Source organism: Vidua chalybeata, chromosome 6, assembly GCF_026979565.1.
Source record: "Vidua chalybeata isolate OUT-0048 chromosome 6, bVidCha1 merged haplotype, whole genome shotgun sequence".
Classification (NCBI taxonomy): Eukaryota; Metazoa; Chordata; class Aves; order Passeriformes; family Viduidae; genus Vidua; species Vidua chalybeata.
In genome coordinates, this window is record NC_071535.1 from 33,570,960 (window position 1) to 33,593,657 (window position 22,698).

General features: G+C 50.0%; 1 protein-coding gene across 1 annotated transcript; it reads right to left on the minus strand.

The window, feature by feature from the left end:
- Positions 1-6,163: 6,163 nt before the first annotated feature.
- On the minus strand, positions 6,164-10,017 carry ZFP36L1 (ZFP36 ring finger protein like 1). Its single transcript, XM_053946663.1, has 2 exons — positions 9,528-10,017; positions 6,164-8,686 (listed from the first exon to the last, which is right to left on the minus strand). Exons 1-2 carry the CDS (start codon positions 9,582-9,584, stop codon positions 7,736-7,738), a joined length of 1,008 nt encoding a protein of 335 aa, XP_053802638.1. The 5' UTR covers positions 9,585-10,017; the 3' UTR covers positions 6,164-7,735.
- Positions 10,018-22,698: the final 12,681 nt, after the last annotated feature.

Sequence of the window (22,698 nt, forward strand, 5' to 3'; positions counted from 1 at the left end):
CCTCAATTTTTTACCAACTGCTTGCATTTGAAACAAACTTTTGCATGTTTTCAAAACATCCCCAGTTCTGTTTTCATCCACACTGGAAGTGTTTTTCTGGTCAGAAAAACTGCTGGAAGAAAGAAAATATCTTGGTCAGCAAGTTCAGTCAATGAATCCAAAGCCCACATTACCTGAACCTAAGAGGAAAATTATTTTCTTCAGCTCTTCTAGCTCTTTCGGCTGGGCACCCTGAAGAGGGGGTGAATTAGGTTTGTTCTCAGATTTTCAATCTCATTATAAGTTTGTAAGTATAATAATGGGGGAAAACGGGGTTATTTGTGAACACGGCACAGAATATCTGAGTCACAGAGAAAATAAACAGGGAGCCTTTTTGCACATTTTCACTGCCATCCTTTTTCCACGCAGAAGTGCATCTTTTATGCTGTCCTGTGGGCCTTTAACAAAAGCTTTTTTAACAAAAGCTCTCCCCATATCTTGTGACTGTAACTTCTCAGTGAACCAGAACTTTGCTAGTGCTCAAAAGCCCTAGCAGCATCTCCAGATAGTATAGACCCTCCACATAGCTGTAATCAAGGTAAATCACAAAGGTTCCCACCTAACACTGCTCAAGAAATCTCTTTATAGCAAACACAGTAAGAGCTTTAAGAGCTTCATTGGCATTTGTTCCATATTGCTTAATGTGTCCTTAGGGGCCGTGGCTACCATCCCAAACAACATTTCTATGGCTTGCGTGGCTACATCCTTTTCCTGTGAATCAACGTTGGCATCTGCTCATCCAGAGTATTCAGGAGAAATATTTGCTGTTGCCTGGAGACTATGACAGGAGAAAAAGTATCAGGAGTCATGAATTACTTTTGCAGTTCTTTCTGCGATACTGTGCAGATGTATCAATCCCCTTTACCTGGCAGTTGTATCTCTAACAGGGTTTTAAAACCTGTGGAATAGGTACAGATATATTTGCCAAGTGCCCAAAATACCTGTAAAGTCCTCCCAGGCCCACATGTGAAAGGCATCATGGAGAAATTACAAAATACATCTGCATAGGCCAAGCAGACCCCATCTGTCTTTGCCAATATCATCATTCTTGCACTTTCTGTCCTCCCTGGGAGGGAGATAAACCCTGCAGGGAGAGCAGGGCTCCATGGAGAGCCCCCAGACGGGCTCACTTGCTGAGCAGTGGTCTGGTAGCACCGGAGGTACTGCAAACGTGCCCTACCTACTGTGCCTCCACCCGGCTGCTGCGCTGGGACTTTAAATACACACACAAATGCTGCTGAACCCTGAAATGTTTCCACCAACTCCACTTGTTAAAACCTTTCACATCCCACCGGCAACCGCTCACATATGTGGGGGATGAGAAAACTTCCTTCCACCCAGAGGTGCAAGAAAACTCTGGAGCAGGCAGTCACGTGCTCCACAACAGCCTTACAACCCGCAGGATCCTGGATGGAAAAATTTCACTTCCATGTGTTGACTGAGTTAATGTGGTGGGGATAGTGGGCGGACATAAAACGAAACTATGAAAAGAGATTAATTTGCACCTGGAGCCCAGGCAGCGAGAATTCCAGTCCTCTGTTTGCTCAGAAAACGGCAGCTATTACCAAAATCCAGTCAAAAAGAAGAGGTTAGGGCAGTGGTAATAAAAAAAAAAAAAAAAAAAAAAAAAAAAAAAAAGAAAAGAAATGAAAACCAGGGCAGGGGGAGGGGGGGAAGCAGCAAAAGTGAAACAAAGCCTCTCTGGAAATTAACATGTGGAATTCAAAACATTTGCAGTATAATAAACCCAGGCGAGCCCATAAAGCTGCGCTAGCCAAAAGGAGCTCTGTTCTGCCTACGAGGAAACCCGAACCGGCGTCACGGCTGGCAGCAGCCGCCCCGCAGCCCCGCTTCCTCCCGCCCCATTGCAGGGCTCGCTCGCTCGCTGCCCTCGGCTATGTTTAACGCCGCGTCTGTTTCCACTCTAACCCCTTCAGTTTGGAGGAGGAGGATATAAATCAGCTGCGGAGCTGCCCACAGGGCTTAGTCACAGCAGGTATTGGTTTAGGGTGTCTTAGAGGAACTTTTTTTTTTTTTTTTTTCTGTAAGTATTCTAGGGAATAAGCATCGGCTTTGTGAGGAAAAGGCGTTACTGAATGGGCCAAAGAGTCTCTAAACAAAGAACATTTTACATCAGCAGGCAGAATCATCTTCTAACATTTTGGACTGAACTCAGCCTCGAGGGGAAGAGCTGTTCTGTGAGTTCCCAGCAGACTCTTGAAGTGTCCCCACCAAGCCAGTCTCACCATCTGTCCCAGTGTTCCCAGCCCAAGAGACCCTCTACAACTCCTTCAACCCCTTCTGCCCACCTAACTCCTTCCTAACACTGGTTTTGCTGCTTTCTTCCTGTTTGTGGCTGGTTCATACCCCTCAAACTGCTTCTGCTATGAGCTCCTCCTGCCCCTTCTTCTGTGGGGCCCAGGTAAGAAAGGCACCATTCTTCACTCTTAAATTTTTTGCCTATTTTCACTTCACTCACCACACTTTTGCTTGTTGCTGGAGCATCTGGTCACTCAGCACATCACCCCTCTGCAGCAGAACTGCCTCACCAGCCCCACTGCGTGGTACCAGACCTCACACCTTCATGTCTGCTTGTTGTAATGTAGGGCATGAGGAGCCTTCCTGAAGCACGAGTCTCTCCCTCCCAGGCAGTGCTTTTGTGTCAGCGCTGCCCCGGACATGTCTTCAGCCTCCAGCCCCCACAACACTCCCAGCACTGAAGTGAGGAGCCTCTTTGTTCACACACTGACCACAGCACCTTCTCCCAAAGCCTCTTTCTCCAGACTCAAGCACATGCTAGCTTTCCCCAACACAGACCACACAAATTGCAGCAATTAGCAAGTGTAAAGGGCATACTGTGGTTTTTGCCTGTATTACTGCATCTTAATAGTCATTCATATCCTTGGGCATGGTCATCAGATAGTGTCCAGCAGGCTACGTTATCCAGACCTTTCCCTCAATTTGATGCTCTTGAGCCCCAATGGATAGACCCAGATTATTGGCCTTTATGCACTTGAACACGAGTAGTCTTCAGACTCTAGGCAGCATGGCTTCTTTCTCACCCATGCTATCCCCACGCTGTGTGGGCTCAATCTCTGGCTCTTGATCTCCAATGTGACCCCATCGTTTCCTGCCCCACTGCCATGTCCCTTCTGCTGTGCAAAGGCCTGGCAGAGCCCATTCTTCCCGAGGTGATTTGCATCAGCAGCCCAAAGTCCCATCCACAGACCACTGCGCTTACTGCATAGGAACCATATGGACTGAAAATTTGAGCCACCTTGTAACAGTCCTCCAAGCGTATTTCTTCTCCAAATTCTTTCCCTCTCTGCCTCCCAATTTCATGACTATACTGATAAGACAAACTCTGTCAGGACCAGGAACTTGGAAAATTTCAGGGTTCCTTTTAAATGGTATTTTTCATCTCTCGCAATCTGGTACACCATTTCTATGTACAAGTGTTACTAAACAAAGGTTGGCCAAAATCAAACAGTTAAGTTCCCAACTGCCTTTAAAAACAAAGTCATCAGTAACAAGAAAGAGCCCCTATTTGACTTTCCATCTCTCTCCTATGATGTTCAGGAAATGAGATGGTCTTTGCTTCTACAGGCCCTAATTGCAGAACTGAAGGTGTTTTGGCACAAAAGTCACAGCTAGTCCATAGCAAAACAGTGAATAGTAAATAGCGTCTCTGGGACACATACAGCTGTTGCAGGAATTAGGAGCAGGTACCAGGGTGGGAATCTGAGCCACCTGGAGCTCTGCAGATCAAAGTCATCACATTATTCCATACCAAGAGGCAACTGGCACAGCCAGCCATACATAATGGCTTTAATTTCCAAGAATATTGAGGGTGGATAGCACTAGACACACCTGACTCAAAGCCAAAAACCAGCAAGTGCTTGTAGCCCAGAGGCATGGACCAAGTCCCTTCTTAGAAGGAGCCCACAGCAAGCACCCATGACTACAACAAAATGTATGCAAAGAGAAGCTCCAGCCACCACAGGTGTCCCCCTGCCCCACAGTAAGAACTGTAAGCACAACCTGTGCAGTGTACAGAAGCACACTTTGCCATGGGACTTTACAGGCATCTTGTTCTTGTTGGTGCTTCTCTCTGCCCTGCCACAGCAGGCACGCCAGGACCAACTGCTCTGATGCACAGGCCCAGCCCTACTTTATGGCCACTCTGAAAGTCCCATGCACTAAATCAATAAGCCAGAGTGGAGTCCTCAAGTCAGAGGAATGTGTGTCTCAAAACTATCCTGTCAGAATAGGCTATTTATACTTTTATGAGTCTTGCCTAGCCTTACCAGCCATGGTAGGTTCACCTAAACAACCACTAGGTGAACTTGCTAACCCTGTGAGAAAGAGCATGGACAACTCATCCATGGTAAATACAAGGAAGGAGAGACTCTCTAGGGTGTCTGCTGCCACATACCAAAGCTGCAATGAATCCTAATGGTATCACATCTGGTAAATCCTTCCACTGCTGAAGGCTCTTGCATCCTGTTCTGCTCTTCTCTATCCCCTGCATGAACCAGCTCAAGGTTAGTTTCGAAAAGCTGAACACAGAGTGACCGAGCATATATCATTAACGAACTCACAGAAGAAAACGGTGCTGGCTTCCTGCAATCAGTGCACTTGAAGGGCAAGGGAAGTACCCAAGTACCATGGGCAAAGACCTTCTTTTAGCACAGCTTCCTGGTTGTTTGTCATACCAATAGCATTGTACAACTGATACAGCTATTTTCTTCATCAATTATTAACTGGTCAAAGACTATTTGTTTGAAGAGCTGCACTGAAAGTCCAGAAAGGAAGCAAGCAGTTTCAAGCTCCATGCGTGTGCCCTGCAATAGGCTTGGGATCCCCTCCAGATCAGATACTCTCACTCTTCAGGGGCTGACAGCTTGATTCCCAGCAGCAAAGGAGGCACACCTGGGCACTTGCTGCAACTGGGCACAAGTTTCCCAGGCAGAACCCATCCTCACATGGGGCTCGTTGCCTTTGTGCCCAGGAGCAAGTCTTCAGTCAAAGGTACTGCTGAAGGCCAGCAATGCTGAAGCTGTGCCTGAGGCTCTTCTCTCAGGGATCAGCATGCAGACCACATCGTGCACTAATTTACATCAGTATCAGCCAAAGAAACTCCCCACATAGCTTTTGCAGTGTTCAAAGGAAGCAGCTTCCATCAGCAACGCTCTTCTTCCTCCACCTTTCCTCCACCCAGCTCACCTTTAGTGCCAGACCACACAAGTGCACAGAGCTAACAGCAGAGAGGGCTGGCTCACCGGTGTAAGCCTTGAGGTATCCTACAGCTTTTGTTTGGCAGGAACTTCTCCAACATGAATTAGGAAATCTAAACATTGAGACATGTTAAGACAGCTGAAGGATTGGTGGTTCAGCAGCATTTCAGCCTCAGTTTGGAAGCAAAAGCTTGCTCCATAGAAGAGCTCAAAGGTGAAAACACAAGACTTTAACACCATGACCAGTGCTGGCAAGGCTGTGTTCCTAAACAAAACCAATGACCTGAAAAGTTTCTGGGATTCCTGATACTTCAAGATGTACAAGGGCTTAAATACGATAGCAGGGTGATGTGTGCATACACTTGAGCCTTCACTGGGGATTCATGTTCCTCTCCCCCACAAAGCACCAAAGAGCCCCTCTGTGCAAGTAGACCTATACCACCAAGAAGCCAGGACTGAGATTTGGAGTATTTCTTTAACACTTTGACATCCCAATTTAGCCTCACTCAAAACACACATAAGCCCTCCTTGAAAGGGAAGGAGCCATGCAGGAACACACAAAACACACAGGCAACAAAAGCCAATCCCAGGTTTAAGCCATACTTATCAGGAAGAACTTGTCAGGAGCAGACTGAGTGACTCAAGCACCCCGTAAGAGACAGAGAAGGTTAGAGGCCACCAGGGTAGGTCCCACCAGGTATTTGCTGCCACTGATCTGCTCCCAAGCACTTGCATGGCTGACCCGCTGAATCAGTGAGGATCGATGGAGGGATGCCTGGGCACACTGTGGGCACTTCAAGGGTCAAGAAAAGGGAAGCACCTGCATTTGTGGGGTTGTCTCAAACCAGCCCCTCAATTTTTGTAAGTAAAACCAGCTCCACTGTCAGTTTCTTGAAAAAACTTGGGGTTTATTGATTTAAACTGCAAACAGTCATTACAAAAGAGATTCTCTTTTAAATAAACTCACACAAAGAGGAAGAAAAAGCAGTGTAGCGAACAGTAACAGGGGGAAAAAAAATTACATTCATTATTCTCTTTGTGCCAGTCCCATTCACCTTGGCAAGGAAAACTCCAAACTTGGAATACAGAAACGCAAAGACAAACTGTATTTGGAATGTCTTCAGATAGGCACTTTGAGCCCAAGGCTTTTCTCCTTGAAGAATCTATACAATAAGAGGAAGAAAAAGGTCTTCCTTCCACGTTGTCTCGCGACAGAGCTCAGGTATGTACATTCTAAAGCCCAGGTAGGCAAGACCCGGGAAAGGAGAAGAGAAGGAGAAGAGAAAAGGCAAAGATGCACAACAACTCCATTTGCAGTCCAACACAAAAAAAGGGGAAGGGAGTTCTAAAATAAATAATCCAAACACAGTTTTTGCATTTTTTTAAATTAATTTTTCATTTTTTAAAATAAAATAACCAAAAAAAGTGTAAAGTTACAAAAAATGTCATTGTAGTATAATATATTAAACTGTGGGGAAAAAAGGAAAAAAGACACTTCACAATCTTAAGATTAATATGGAAGATCATAATTTAAACATAAAAGAATATATTCTATGGATTCATCATCCCGATAAATATGAACAAAATTAAAAAGCAAAGGTTTTGGCAATAAATACGTTTTGATAAGTTAAATAAGCTTTTTATATTGTTGTGCAGTGACAAGCAAAATTTGCTCTCCAATTTCTGAAAAGTTATACAAAATTAAAAACCCAGAAAAAATAATAAAAAGCTTGGCGTGAGTGCTCTAAGATAGGTCTAAAGTACTCTAGAGCAAAACCATTAAAGCTATGTCTACTGGAACTTTGTTTACACGAACTTGTGTGTGTGGAATGACTTCTGTTAGCCCCACCCCTCTATTTCTTTATTTGTTTTAAGATGTCACATGTATACATGGGGAACTTTTAGCACCAAAATCAAGTCTCTCATAGTCCATCTGTTTTTTGCTTTTCTTTTGTTTTCTTCCTCCCAGTCGAAGTCCCACTCATGTTACAATCTTTGTCCGTTCTCAGCTTTTCTTCCCACAGACCTGAGCAGATCCAGGCAAGATTTCGTCTTTTAAGGGGAGGGGAGAAAGAGGACTGGATGTTAACACTCGCCCACGTGCCTGCAGCCTAGCAGAAACTGGCCAGTTGGGAAGGGACTGGGAGAGGGCGATGCAGTACGTGGCCAGTGGAGGGAGCCGGATTCGGACATTTCCTGCACATCTGGAAGTGCACAGAGCTGCTGGTGCCCTCTGCAGCTGGAGAGGTAATACAGTCACAGTGAAAAGTGTTAAAAGGCACTAATTTTGTAAACGTTATTGCTTCTCATCGTAATTTTGGCACTTAAGGTTTAAGCCAGTGGGTATCAGGCAGGCAGGTGGACATGTTAACATCCAGCTTGGACTACTGGGGACAAGGTGGGGGGAGTTCAGCTTAACATTGTAATAGAGGTGGGGAGGGGCAAGAGCAAACCCCAGATTAGTCGTCGGAGATGGAGAGTCTGCTGAAGATGGGAAGACGTCTTGAGGTGTCCAGGATAGGGGAATCTGAGCCGCTGTGGCTGCTGCTGGAGCTGCTCAGATAGCCCTCCTGGTCAGAGAGGGAGTCCTGAGGACTGGGTGGCGAGTCAAACATGTTGGGGGACTCGGACATGGGCCTGAACAAGAAGGTGGTGGGGGAGCTCCCGCTGGGCACCTGCACCCCCATGCTGGGGGCAAAGAGACTGACCAGCTCCTGGCTGGAGAAGGTGAAAGGGTTGCTGGCGCAGTCAGGCAAGGTGGGGGAGCCCAGCAGGTCGTCGGCGCTCAGCATGGGCGGCGGTGTGATGGAGGTGGGGCTGTCCAGCAGCCCGCTGGCAGCAGTGCTGGGGAAGCCGGCGAAGCTGAAGCTGTGCTGCAGGCGGGGTCTGTCGGTGACGGCCGGCTCCCGGCTCCCCGCCACGGCGCGGCGCTCCTCCGCGTTGTGGATGAAGTGGCAGCGCGGCCCATAGGGACAGAAGCCGATGGTGTGGAAAGTGCGGCACAGCTCGGTCTTGTACTTGGGGTGACGGGTTAGGCTCCGCAGCTCGTGGATGCCGTGGGCGAACTGGCACTTGTCACCATACTTGCAGGCGCCGTTCTCCTCGAAGGGGCGGCACAGCTCCGTTTTGTAGCGGCTGGAGTTGACCTGTCCCCCGGGCTGCTTTTGCTGCAGTAGGCGCTCGCCACCCTCGGAGAAGGAGCGGTCCCGGAAGCGGCTTTCGCGGGGGCCCAGCATGGGAGCCGGCTCCCCTTTCAGGCTGCTGAGGAGCTGGTTCTGGTGAAACTTGGAGTTGGGCAGGGTGACAGAGTGCCTCCTAGGGAAACCCCCGCCCGCCGGGGTGCCCACCGCCTTCCTGTCCAGCAGGCACCCGCTGACACCCGAGGGGCCGTAATTCAGCATCTTGTTGCTCTGCGGGGACAAAGCAAGAGCCGGTCACGTCAATGCTACTGCCACCACCTCCTCCGACATCGCCACGCAGCCCCGAGAGCGCGGCGCGGCACCCCACCGCCGGCCACTGTCGCGGCCCGGGGAACGGCGGCGGCCGCCCTGCCCCGACAGCCGTGCCCCGACATCTCCCCCGCGGCCACGTCTGCTGCAGCCCCCCTCCGCCGCCCCACGCGCGGGCCCCCTGCCGCGCCCCTCCCCGTCCGCGGCGCGGAGCGGTCCCGTGGCCAGCCGAGCGCCCGGCGCGGGGGGGCGCCCGAAAACCCCGCGCGACGGGAGCGCTTCCCCGGGAGCGCCCCCGGGGACGGCGGCGCGCGGGAAGGGCAGCGCGCGGCGCGGCGCCCGCCCAACCGCTCCCGCAGCGCGGCCGGCGAGGGGCGGCCGAGCCCCGCGGGGAGGGAGCCCGCCCGTCCGCCCGCTCCTTCCCCGCCCGGCCCCGCGGCAGCGCCGCCGCCCTCCGCGCCGCGCCCGGGCGTGTTGTAGCGCGGCGGCCCCGGGGGCACGGGAAGGATCCGGCCCCCCCCCGCTCGGCGCCGCGGCCGAGCCCGCCGGGAGCGCGGGCGGCTCCCCCACCCTTCCTCCTCCGGAGCGGCCGAGGCGGGAAACGCGGGCGGGAGAGACCCCGGAGCCCCGAAACGGGGCGGCCGCGCTCGGATCTCGCCCCGCGCCCTCCGGTCCCGGCGCTGAACTTGCTCACGATCAGAAAACGAAGTGGGGGGAGGGGAAGGGGGAAAGCCCGAACACGAGCCCTAAAGAAGCTGAAAAGCCCCGAAGTTGGCGGCGGAACCCCCGCCGGCGCCCTTACCTTGCATAAAACTTCGCTCAAGTCGAAGATGGTGGGCGACACCAAGGCTGTGGACATCTTCGGCGAGCGAGGGGGGAAGCGAGTGGGGCAGCGGCACTCGGACACGAGGAGTCACGGCGTGGGTAAGGCACAGCCTCCAGCGCCCCTGCTCGCAGCCTCCCCCCGCCGCCGACACAGCCACTAGCCCGCCCGGCCGCCGCGCCCGCTCGCCGCTTCCAGGGGGCTCGGGGAAAGCTCAACTTATAAAGTTTGTGACTTACCCCCGGGAGGAGGAGCCGGCGGCGGGAAAGGGGAGGAGGAGGAGGGCAGGGTGATTGACACCGCGACTGAATCACCCGGGCGGGCAGGCCCAAAAAAACTTTCGGGAGGAAGGAGAGGGGGAGGGACAAGGGGGAGGGGGGAAAGAACGCGAAGCGGCCGGCGGGCGGCTGTGCCGGGCCCGCCCTGCCCCGCGCTGCGCTGCGCTGCGCCGGAGGGGGCGGTTGTGCGGCCGCACCGCGTGACTCCGCGCGCCTGTGCGCGCGTGGCCGTTTCTGCTCGCGTCTCCGCGCGCGCGCGCCCCCGTGCGCGCGTGCCCGCGCGCTTGTCCGCGTGCGTCCACGTTGCGCGCGTGCGTTTAACTGGGCACGCGCCCGCGCGCGAGCTCCCCTCCGCCGGCGCGCGCGCGGCCGTCCCGTTCCGCTCCGCGCGGGGGGAGCGGCGGCCGCGCGCCCAACGGCCGCGCCGGGCGGCGGCTCCGCGGCTCGCGGACATTTCCCGCGGAAACCCAGCGGGCTCTGCGCGCTCGGACTTCAAGTGGCCGGACCCGCGTCCGGCCGCGGCTCTGCGCCCTGGAGGGCTCTGTGCCCAGCACCCCCCGCCGCCCTCCTCCCCTCCCTCGGAGCCTTACTCGTTCTTTCAAATTTTTACTGAAACCTGGCAGGCTCCGCAAGGGGAAATAGCTCACATCCCCAGCAATTTAAGTTGTTAAGATGCGTGTCTGCCCTTTAAAAGGGTGTTTGATAAATCCTGCCTTTTCTCACAGTCCCCGGGACTCAACACTCTAAAACTGAAAAAAAAAATATTAAAGAAACTGTCTCTAAGCAAGTAACGTGTTCCAGGTTTTAGTAAACAAAGTGTGCTTCAATGATTCATACTGATATCGACATGGCAGAGACGAGGGGGGCAATGGTGGCTGTTTCTGTATAAAATAAAAACGAGCCCAGCTCTTGAAAGCTTGTCAATACCAGGGCGCCCCAGCACACAGTCTCTGCCCAGTTATCCCCCTTAGCCCCGGCTGGGCCGAGGCTTGCCCCAGCTATAACTTCAGTGGGTGTTTCATCCCAGGCCGAGCAATGGCATCTGGGCCCTCTTCCCCGCCCCTGCACTGCAGGCTCTTCCTCCTTCCCTGCACTCCGGCTTGGTTGGGAGAACAGAAACCCCTGCCTTGGGCTGCAGAGCGCTGACCCGAGCGGCCATCGCACCGAAAACTTCAAACAAATGATCCACTTCCTCCTCTGTTTGCTTTGGAGTCGCGGCATCTGGACTTTGCGCTGGCGGCTAATTTTTTCACCTCCTCTGGTCTTCAAGAACAACTAAAATAACCAACTGAGAGAAATGCCCACAGGGCTATTCCAGATTTTTTTTTTTTATGATCATTATTATCATTATTTCCTTAAGGAGAGCAATCAGGTTCTTCGAATTTCCTTCTCTTTATAGTTTCTTTTTTTTTTCCCCCTCGCCTTGGCCAGAAGTGAGGAGTAGACAGGGGAGGGAACAGCCCATTATTTTCTGCAGTTGTTTACTCGTTCTGTAGATGGTGCTTGTTCCCAGGGCTCTAAGCCTCTCTATAATTAAACCCAGTTTAATTGTTAGTTAGAAACGTCATTTCGGGGACTTTCCAAGAGTTACGGAGAAATCGAGCCGAGATAACCATTTCACTACCGAGTCGCTCCCAGCCTGGTTTTTGCCCCGTTCTTCCTGTTGTCCAACCATGGCATGGGGTTGATCTTGGAGTGGGATTATGGCCAGCCCAGGGCCAGCAGCCCCTCTGCCAGGAGAACCCTCTGCCCCTGCTGCTTTTGTGGTATTCGCTTGTCCCGTGTGCATTTGTTTTGGAAACTTGGGCTTTAAGGCTGCACATTTCTGCGGATCAAGTGGCAAAGGCTGAAGCCGAGAGGAATTTATTCCAATGATTTAGCTTGGCAAACCCCGACTCCATGGTGGTCTGCCTTGCATTGCCTGCACACATGCTCAGCTCAGGAATTTAGCTGCTCACCCCACCTCGTGGCTAAAAGTCAGAGCCCTCCGGGCCAGAGTGGGAATTTGTGTGGGCATGAATTCACACCGAGCAGAGGAATGAAAAAATTGGAGCCTTACACTGCCCGCCAGAGCCGTGCCAGAACTTTGATAGATGCAAATGAATAAAGATAGGTAAATGAATAAATGAAAGTAAATTATTAAAGAAGATTACTGAAAAAGTGAATGAATGCAATGCCATGCTCACTAGCCTTCTTGTGTGAGTCAGTCCATCCAGGCCCAGCACATTCCAGTTGGGATACTACAGCTGGGCCTGGGAAGCAGGAATAAATGTCCAGAACCTCCCAAGCCCTTCTCAAACTTGTCCTCAGCACAAGAGCCGTGTTTGGAGCCCTCTACTTCTCTGGGTCAAATGCAAGCAGATGCTAAACTTGTCACAAAATACAGAGAGATAAGATTCTCCATTAGACTGTGCACACATTTAGCAGAGGAATTAAGAACCACTTTCCTGCACGAGAGCTGAAACAGGCCAGAGTGGCCAGAAGGTGGGGAAGAAGAAGGGGGCAGCAAATGAAATGATAAAGGCAGGAGATTTAAAGGATTACGTTTTCCAATTGCGTCTGTGTATAAAACTGTGGGCTCATTGGCACATGGTGCTGTAGAGGTCAAAAGTGTAAACCAGGTCAAAAAAGCAATTTGACAAATTTATGGAGGAAAAGTCCCTGGAGGTTTACTAAAGGCCAAGACAGACCTCTGCAACATGTTGCTGGACAATGCACAGCAAAAGTATCACTCTCTCATCCCCATTTTCCCGCATAAGCATTGACTGCTCTTGGAGGTAAGAGGAAAGCCATAACAGACCTTTGGTCTGATCCAGTTTGGCACTGGGATGTTCAAATCAGCACTATCTTGTCCCCGAGCTGCTGAGCACGGGTTCACACGCTGGCCTCTGCTAAAGGCTGGAGAACAGTCTCATGGGGTGGCCGCACTCTTTGCCCAGTTTAACTCCCTACCAGGGTAATAAGAGGTTACTTTGAGCACTGAATGTAAACTGAATCCAAGTGCCAGCTTTGCCACAAATATATTTGATGGTGGTGCAGCTCCTGTGGCAAAAGAACAAGGTTGCTATCTTAAGACACCTGCACTTCCCCTCACCTGGAGCCATTTGGCAGTCGGAAGCCTGCAGATCGGCTTGCGTCAGAGTTACTGAGCAAGAACTTGAGTACAAAAAAGTCTGAATTATTGAAAACAAGGTGGGGGTGGGGTGTTTTGGTTTACTCCCCCTCCTACCACTCAGTTCCCAAAGTTTCAAGGTAGGAAAGGGAAGTGCTCTCATCACAAGCAACGTTTTCCCCTGTGAGTTTCAGATGAGGTGGGCATTTCACTCCCTTGCTCCCATGGGAATCCTCAGGTAAACAGACATGTCTGCAGCGGTGCTCCGATGTACAGAGGCTGGGAACAGAGGAAGGACAAACCTCCTGACTTTATTTTTGCTTGGGGTGCAAAATGAACCAAGGCTTTCTGCAGTCACTATTCTATACATATCTTCTGGGTCTGATGCTATTTTTGTTGGCTGTGACCTGGAGGTGTAGGTGTGGAAGTGCCTTTCTGCTGCTCTCTGCAAGCGGGTGTAGATGTTTCCTCTGTTCCAGGCACCTCCTCAGACTCTGTGGCCTTTCAGGGGGAGTAGGCGGATGTCAGCATGGCCTTTCCCCACCTGTCTGTAACTTTTTAATACTTCTTTTTATTTTGGCCTTGTGCTTCTTCCATGGAACATCTCTGGGTAGCCACTGGGAGGTGTAAATGGCTTGAGATGGAAACCACAGCTTGTAGGTGCGCCCTCTGCCAGGCTTTTCTGGCACCCGAGGAAGTCAGGTCTCTGCCTGCTCCCAAGCAAAAGGGATATTACCAGCTGCTCCGTGAGAAAACAAATTCACAGAGATACAGGAAAGTGTGTTAAGGTGGTGGGAAGCAACGGGAGTGAGATTCCTGGCAGCTCGGGTATGTAAACATTAATAAAATAGAGAGTGTGTGCATGTGTGTACTTTGTGGTGGCAGGAAACCCAAGAAGCTAGCTCCATTATTTTTGCTGGAATTGGTAGCAGCCGTACCAGACAAATACTATAAGCCCTTAATCCTCCTGACTTTACACCTGTGAATGACCTGAAGATCATCCAAGGTGATCTAAATTACAGCACATCTTTACTAATTAGTAATGGGGGTTGGGATCTGATTTAGTTGTTCATAAAAAGGGCTTTCTGTTTTTCAGTAGCTCAGATGTTGGACTGCCTATGGGGGAAGTGAGGGGAAGGCAGGAGGTGGAGGTAATGTGTGGTGTCTTTTGAAGTGTCACATGGATGTGACTAGCCTGCCACAAATTTAGCACCGGTGGCACTGACAAGACACTGCAGTGGAAAAAGCAGAGATGTCCTTTTAAGCAGACGCAGGGTAAGGAAATTGGCTGAAGTTAATGGATCTAAGTTATAATTTCCAGTGGAAATACTAATGCAATTAATATATTTCCACACAGCAGGACAGCAAGCCCATGCAAGTGTTTAGCTGTTTGTCATGACTGCTCAGGAGGCTGGCCTAGCCACATCCTGGGGTCTGTCCAGCTGCATCCAGACGCACGCAGCCTGTGCTGAGCGTGGGAGCAGGGCTGAGACACACACGAGTGTGGCAGTAGGTTTGAGGGGCTGGAGGAGAAGACCATCACGAGGACTGGCTGCTGCGTGGTTGTGGAAAGTGAAGGTGCCTGACGAGGAACATCTTTCTCGCTGCCTGTTACCTGGGTGTGGGGCTGTTACTTTACCCAGCTCGATGGCAGTGCAATCCCCAGCTGAGGTCTGCCCATCCTGTCTGGACATAAGGACAAGCAGGAAAGCCCAACAGCCTCCTCACACAGCACCACAGATCTTCCTGCTGCCCACTTGCTGCTGCACCCACCACCTCCTGCAGAGAAACCTCCCTCTCTTTAGGGGTGTGCCTGTTCTCAGTGAAGTTACAAACCCTCTAGGGCAAGGCGCAAGACTCGTCTGGTCTCCTCCCTGAACATGCCGCAAGTGCGTGAAGCTAGAGAAGGGATTTCCATCCTGCCAGTGTGGTAATGGGTGCTGAGGAAGTGCCCAGCCTGGCTGCAGCAAGGTGAGGCATGGCGCAAGATGTATTTCTCATCAGTGGTGGAGGAGAGCCATGAAGCTGCTGTTGGGGAAGCTGGTGTTCTATCCTGCTGCAGGTCCCTGGAGCAGCACCCCATCCCCTCCCACTGGAGAGTCCACATCCATGGGACAGCCTGTGCAGCCAGGTGCCAGCATCCTCTTTCCTCCAGGTCTCAGTCCTCCTGAGGTCCCTGGCATCCCTGCTGGGCCCAACTCAGGAGCGGATTATTGTGTGCAGCAAGGGCACAGCTTCAAATAAGTGCCCTTAACCTGGCCTAATCTGCTCTGTGCCTGCCAGGGCAGAGGGAAGTCAAATATAGCTCACCTCAATAAATTGTTGTTCAGATTAAGCGAAGTGCCAGAAGCTTTAAAGAGGCTGTTGGCAGATTCCAGAAAAAAAGAAATAAGTGACACCTGCTGCACATCAAAACAGCAATTGCCTTTGTATCAATAAGATGGTTAATGCATGTAACAAGTGGTTGGGGACATGGAAAGGCATTGATCTCAGAAACCAGGATAAAATCAGCTTTTTAAAATCCTGCATCCATGGTCCCAAGCTGATACACAGCAAGATGATAATGCAGCACAGTGGTTTCTGTTGGCCTCTGCCTGTTCCCAGCCACAGCAGCCCTGGCTTCTGATTATTCAGCAGACATTAACCAGTGGAATGTTTCCATTATTTTTTTTCTCAAAAAAAGAGAGCTGGGACAAAATACTTTCATCTTTTTATTTTCTTTTTTGCGAAAGTCTAAGACAACTCTGGAGCCTCTGGGATCATGACATTTATGTGACATGCAGTGCTGATGTCAGAAGGTGCTGCTTGCTGTGGTGGTGGCCACTTACCTCCAACGGCCTCAGCTGTAACCCTCTGAAAAATACCATTTTGTCCTTTCACAGTGGAGCTTGTCATAACTTTATTTCCAAACACATGGGTCGCACTCCACACATCTTACAGCTCCATGAGATATTTGCATTAGGGAGGCACCTTGCTTTCCCGCCTATCCCGTTCCATCAAAACACACTTTTAGCACCAGGCAGGAAGCCAAGGTCAAGTCTCCTTTTCTTTTTTTTTTTTTTTTTTGTTCCTCCTGCCTGCTCTGAATACATTATAATACAGACTTCAGCTCCATTATTATATCTTTTCCCACAAGACCGTTGCCTCATACAGACTTCAGCAGGGAACATGTTTTCATCTCTGCCAGTTGGGCATGGCTGGAGAACCCTATGCCCGTAGGAGCTCCAAGGGAGAGGACATGGAGGTGAGGCTTTGCAGATTCCCGTGCACAGAGGATAGAGGAGTTTGGTTAACTCCAAATCTGGTAGGGCATTTCCAGAGAGCCTCTCCCACTGCCTCCCTTGTCAGGCCAGTAATGAGGAATGTCAATGACGATGGGATTCCTCTCATGTGTTTTTAAGTGCTTAAAAGTTAGGTGTCTAAACCTAATTAGTTGGACAGGCTTCCTGCATAGTCAATGGAGACAAATAGGCACCTCTAGTGTATGATTCATTTCACATATCTTGGAGTTTATCTTGAGAAGGGCTGACTCACACAACAGCCAAGCACCCGCTTCTCTTCTGTGACTGTAAAGGCAGATCAGTAACTTGCTGAGGATTTGACAGCTACATTTTGGGTGTCCCAAACTGGGCAAGGTGAGTACTACTCCCAGCTGTGGCAGTGGCTGTGGAAAGCATCATCACTTGGCTGCTCTGGCTTGCCCCCCTCCCACCCTGTTTCCCAGAGAAGGTCCATTTCCAACCCTGCCCAAGCAGGGCTGGGTTTTAGTCTGCCCAAATCATATTATCAGCCCATATCACATTATCAGACCAAGTTAAATATTTATAAAGCACCTGGGGGCAGGGTCCACATCTTTTTTCAGTTTGTATATTCCCTAGAGAAGCAAAGCCCCTGTGCTAGTTTGCAACCTTTTGCAGCCTGGTGCAATACAGCACCATGAGTCCATGTGCCAATCTGCAGGTCTTGACAAAATGCAGCTGGGAATGCAGAAAGACCTCATGGACATTGGGAAATAGGCAGGAGTGAATCATAAGAGTCAGGAGAAGCAACTAATGTGTGGGAAAAAGGCAAATGTGCTACCTCTGCACAAACATACAATAAGGAAGTATGTAATAATAATTATTGTTATTGTAATATGGCCTGGGTGAGCATTTGGGAAAAAGATATCTAATAACTGACAAGCAACGTGGCTCGGTTTGTTTTGATCTGAAATTCAAACAATGGTTGTGTTTATAAGGCAATAATACGCAGGGTACTGGCACCACACCAACTATGCACTCCCCAAGTCGGGTTTATATAGGTCATGCCAAACAAATAATAGTGTTCTTCAATATAATTACTGATTCATTACAGAAAGAGAATGTAATTGAGTCTATTTGGATTTCAGGGAGGCGTTAGATATGGTAAATTCATACATTTGAACTCAGATTGGGAAAGCTTTGTGTGCTCGCCTAGTTCTGCTCATCCAGGAGTCAAAGATAAAATTCCCACTGCGGCCTGCCCTGGCAGCATGAGAGCCTTCCCTCAGGCTTCAGCAGTTGCTCATGCTCCTGCTGCCCTTCACAGACTCTTTCAGTGCCCTTTGAAGCACTTCACAGGTAAACTGGGAAACTAAACTAATGTTAGAGCAAGACCCGGATCCAAATATGCTGGACACGGCTCTTAACCTCAGACAATTGCACCTACCCCTTGATCCTGGGGGCATGTTAGCCCCTCCACTTCTGAACCTCCTGGTCCATAGCCCACTTCTGGATGTGTCTCCTGGCACACATCAACTCAGCGTTACTGCAGAGGAAAGCAGCAAAAGGCAGAGGATGGGATGGGCTGGCAGTGCCCACCAGTTCCCTGGAAAAAGGCACCCCAGCTTAACTGGCACATTTGGCCACAGGAGAGTTAAACTGTGCTGTTCTCATCCTGGCATGAGGGTAGGGTTGGGCAGTGGTGGGACCATGCTGCCACCCATCATGGCAAGCAGGTGCTGCCAGCACTCAGTGTTAAAGGACAAGAGCTGGGCTGGAAGGTGAGGGAGGACCAGGGCTGCTGCTCTGATGGCTTTTGAATGGCTTTGCCACATGCCATTCCCTGGGGCATGGTGGACTGGCATTTTGTCTGCCATAATCTGCTCTCCCCAGGGAGACCTGGGCAATCCTACACCAGTCTGAGGTGTTTCCTGCTGGACTTAACCCTGTGTGGACCCTGCACAGCACACAGGGATGGATGGTAGTGCACAGAGTAGCATCCTCAACACCTGGCACAGCTGCCAGTACCAGTGACATTGCTCGGTGTGACACCTGGGCTCAAGGGGTTTGTTTACCTAGGAAAACGCAAGGCATTGTGGCACAGCCTTGGAGTCAGCACCCCTCATGTCCATCACCGGTCCTGCTGCTGCTCCCCACAGTACAACAGGCAGAACCCCAGTCCCCTTCCTCCCTCCTGCCCTGCCCCAGGTAGCAGCTGCCTCTTAAAGAAAGGCCAGACAGGGCATAATATGAGGCTTCCAGAAAAATGGGGACCGTGCCGGTCACCATGGTGGACCAGCACCCAGCGGAAGGAGCACTGATAGAGCACTAGACCCACTAGTCTGTTGACTCCTGCGAGCTTCTGAAGAAGTTCATCAGGAACAAGTAGGGACCATAGTAATTTATGCTTTCAAAAGGTCTTTTGATAAAGGCCTTTCCAGGAATGAAACAAACATGGTAGCAATGGTATGAAAAGTTCCATCATGGACTGAAAATTGAGTCAGAACTGGCAGAATGGGGGGAAAATCCATTAAAAGTAAAAGGCCAGTGTTCCAGCTGGGGAAGAAAAGTTTACTGGGTGGAAGGGGGTGGTGGGACCATGCCTAGCAGAGATGAAAGCAGCCCTCTGAATACTATTACAAAAATCAGTGAAGGGGGAAGAAGGATAAAAAGGCAACAGCATTTGCTGCCAACAAAGAACCATGCATTATAAATGCAAGCAAGTCTTGGCAGGACTGGGAGGGACTCCAGAAGATTCTAACTAAACTTGGAAACCAAACCACCATGACGGAGAAAGTTCAGTGCACACAAATGCCAAAGCAAACTGTTTTAGAAGAAATTGGGCAAGCCTCTTACTCTGAATTAGAAGTTGTGCTGTGAGGGTCAGCAGTGGACAAGGCAATAACTGTTCAAGCATCACACATAGGACACCTGCACCGTGGGTCAGCATGAAAAACATGTCATCGTGTAACCTGGGTACCCACCACAGTCCATGCCCACTTGCCCACTGTGAAGCAGGACCTAAAGAAACATTGTAAGATGGACCACACTGAGTCAAGATCAAAAGTCCATCAAAGGCAGCATGGAAGAATAGAATCAGGATAAAATGCAGAGCTAGATGGGGGACTTCTATGAAGGGAGGTTGAGGAGTATAATATTATTTCATTTGCAACAGGGATGGGGAAGGCTACAAAACAATAGCTCCCTTTAGCAACAACTGGCTGATGCTTTCAGTTTATTTGTGCTCTGCAAGTTGAAAAGGGAGTTGTAAAGGTGCTTTTAAAAATAGTTGCAAGGAAGTTTGTGCTTTGCCACTGCCTCTCAGTACTGTTCCCGGCTGGATGCGATCTGCTGATAAGCTTATACCTGGCCTGAAGTCAGCCGCCTCTGCGTGCCAAGCCACCCGGAGCAGTTGCCGACACCCACTGGATGCAGTTGCCTTGTGGGCAGCCTCCAGCCCTGGGCAGCAGCTGGTGAAGCCCTGCCTGTGCACTGAAAGCCTGCTCACATCAGTGCCCGGCTGTCACAGAGTGGGGACTACACTGCAGGGCTAAATGGTCCCTGGCAGGGCGTGGTGACACCAAGACCCATCCAATAAGAAATGGAAGGGGGGGCTGTGTGTAAATAATTTACTAGTATGACCTGGCTATCAGGCCCTTGTTTGTTTTTTTGAAGTTACTAAAGAACCATGTTGATTCTGAAACAAATGTGGGGGACCAGGGAAATGACATAGAACAAAGGCATCTGTCCCCAGTGTGTGGCAAGGCAGCCAGGCTGGGAGGGGACAGATGCCTTCTGAATGCCCAAATTTTCCTGCATACAGAAACCTTTATGGAGAAACCAGAGAGGGAGAAATGCCACATATTCTACAGGTGGCTGAACCAGAAAGGTGGGAGCATTTGCCACATGCTCTGTGGATGACCAGGGAGGGAAAATCGTTGGCTGGATGTTTGTCACTATTTCAATCAGGGTTTCTGGGTGCCCCCATCTGCCAGTGCTGTGCTGGGGCCATGGATCCACAGGGAGGTGGGCTTTTGGCTGAGAAACAAAAGCAAAGCATGGAATTACTGTCATCAAAGAGGAGCTAATCATGCATCTGACAAGAGCAGAGACACTGGGCCTGGTGTCTGGGCTACCATGAGGTGCAGGCAGTGAGCACTGAGGGGATGACGTGATGCTCTGCTCCACAGCACAATTTCCTTGGTGTTGTACAGCCCAGGCAGCCTTAAAAATCCACAGCAGGATGCTTCCTCCTTATCTCCTTATCTCCTTACCAATCCTTTGCTTTCTGTAAGGGGATAAAAGGTGTTGCAGACACATGAGACATTGATTGCTGGCTACTGGGGCTGAAAAAAGAGGAAGGCTAATCCTCCTACTTTCCTATTCTTTTTTTTCCTATAAATCTTTGTTCCATACATCATGTGGTCATAAGATAATCTAATTTTTCAGAAAAGCATGCTGTTCATGTTAGCCAGCACAGAGAAAAACATGAAAACTCTGAAGTGTGAGTCAGAGACTAAATTCAAAAGCAAATGTACAGAATTCAACATTTCTGGTTTTATTTTTTCTTAGTTATGTTCCTTAGGTGACTGACAGTATTTTGGAACCTGTCTGTCAAGCATTTGGGATTAGTTCTCTTGGAAGGGCAAAGATGTGGGCCCTCTAGTGCCATTGGGAAATGCCAAGATACCAGCCCACAGCTCTTCAGGGGGAGGTGTTACTTGGCAAGTACCAAGAGCTTAATCAGAAATTTGGGAGCACCTCAGAGGGTCAAGGAGAAAACAGATCTGTTTTTCTCTTTAGGTCTCCTGCATGTGGCTGGTCCAACTGGATAATAGGTCCAGCAGTGACTCATAGCAGCAGGAAACTCTGCCCATTCAGTGGTTGCCTGATGTCTTGTGTGAAATCTGAGAGTTCAGCCAGTGCTGCTTCATTTATCTGTAGATGGACACTTGCTATCTCCAGGCCTACAGAGTAAGCACTGTTGGGCATATCAAAGTAATTTTTAAGAAGTCTTCTGACTCCAAAGCTCAGTGCCTTTCAGTTTGTGTACACTGACCTGAGAAATCATGCCCACTAATTGTTACTGAAGTGGGCAGTTGGTTGGCCTACCAGTACAATGCCAGGATGCTGGGCAAACTTCTCCCCCTCCTTCCAAGTTCAGATGTTTTTGAGATGTGCAGCTCAAAGATGACCAGTCTGTTACCTCTAATAGTCAATGGATAAAAATCCTACAGGTTCAAGATGTGGTGGATGTGACTGTGTCTGTTGCAAATGGAGCTGTTCCAAAATGCAAACCAGAACTTCAAAGTGTCACTAAAATGCTGAAGACCCATTGAGGAGCAAGTGTTGGGTGGTAGATGGTAAAGGCTTTTTAGGTGAAACTGTTCATAAGAGGAAGTCTGCTGATGAAGGGAGGATCCTACAGTCACCTCCAACAGTATAAGCAGAATGAAAAGCAGCAGCAGCAGCAAAAGCCAGTAATGCACCAAAAGATGTGTTCAGCCTAAACCAGACCAATAAATTAGCTGTACTGGTGAATTAATATGCTAACTAATCCACATCTCCTGAACCCTCAGCTCCAACCAAAGCTCATCCCAGGAAGAAGGTTGTTGCAATGCTGACGCTATGGAGAGGCCTGGAGCTCTGTCCCATACCTGAGTTGTGTATCTGTATGACCAGTTTGCATTTGTGAAGTGCATACATTTCACAGAATCATAGAATCATTAAGGTTGGAAAAGGCCTCCAAGATTATTGAGTCCAACCTTTGACCAAACACTACCATGTCAAATGAGCCATAGCATTAGGTTCATGATTCAGTAATTTCTTGAATGCTTCCAGGGATGGTGACTCTACAACCTCCCTGAGGAGTTCATTCCAATACTTGACAACCCTTTCAGTGAAGAAATTCTTCCTCATGTCCAACCTGAACCTCCTGTGGTGCAGCTTGAGTCCATTTCCTCTGTCCTGTCACTTGTCGCCTGGGCGAAGAGACCAACCCCCACCTGGCCTCAGTGTCCTTTCAGGTGGTTGTAGAGAGTAATATGATCTCCCCTGAGCTTCTTTTTCTCCAGGCTAAACACCCCCAGCTCCCTTAGCAGCTTGTCATCAGACTTACTCTCCAGGTCCTGGTCTGCTGAGCAGCTTTCCAGCCACTCTTCCCCCAGCTCCGTGGGGTTGTTGTGACCCAAGTGCAGGACCCAGCACTTTGCCTTAATGAACCTCATACCACTGGCCTCAGCCAATGATCCAGCCTGTCCAGATCTCTCTGCAGATCCTCTCTTTTATAGCAGAAAAAGTAAACAGTAAGTGGTTCTGTGCATGTATTAGACTAAGAAGAGTGTGCATATTTGTGTGTGCTTGTGCTGGCTTAAGGAATTGGGTATGTGCATAAGAACAAGTGCTAGTGAACACGTAGCAAGACACCGAGTGGCCATCGCACATCTGCAAGGGAGCGCTCGAAACTGTGGCAGAAACAGTGTGATCTATGACAGGGAGCAAGGAGGGCAGGGCTGTGTGAG

What these genes read in the sequence shown, in the direction of transcription:
- ZFP36L1 (XM_053946663.1), bottom strand. Translation starts at nt 9,584, where the DNA reads ATGTCCACAGCCTTGGTGTCGCCCACCATCTTCGACTTGAGCGAAGTT. An exon ending in TGAGCGAAGTTTTATGCAAG is followed by an intron (nt 8,687 to 9,527) that starts GTAAGGGCGCCG and finishes TTGTCCCCGCAG; the next exon opens with AGCAACAAGATGCTGAATTA.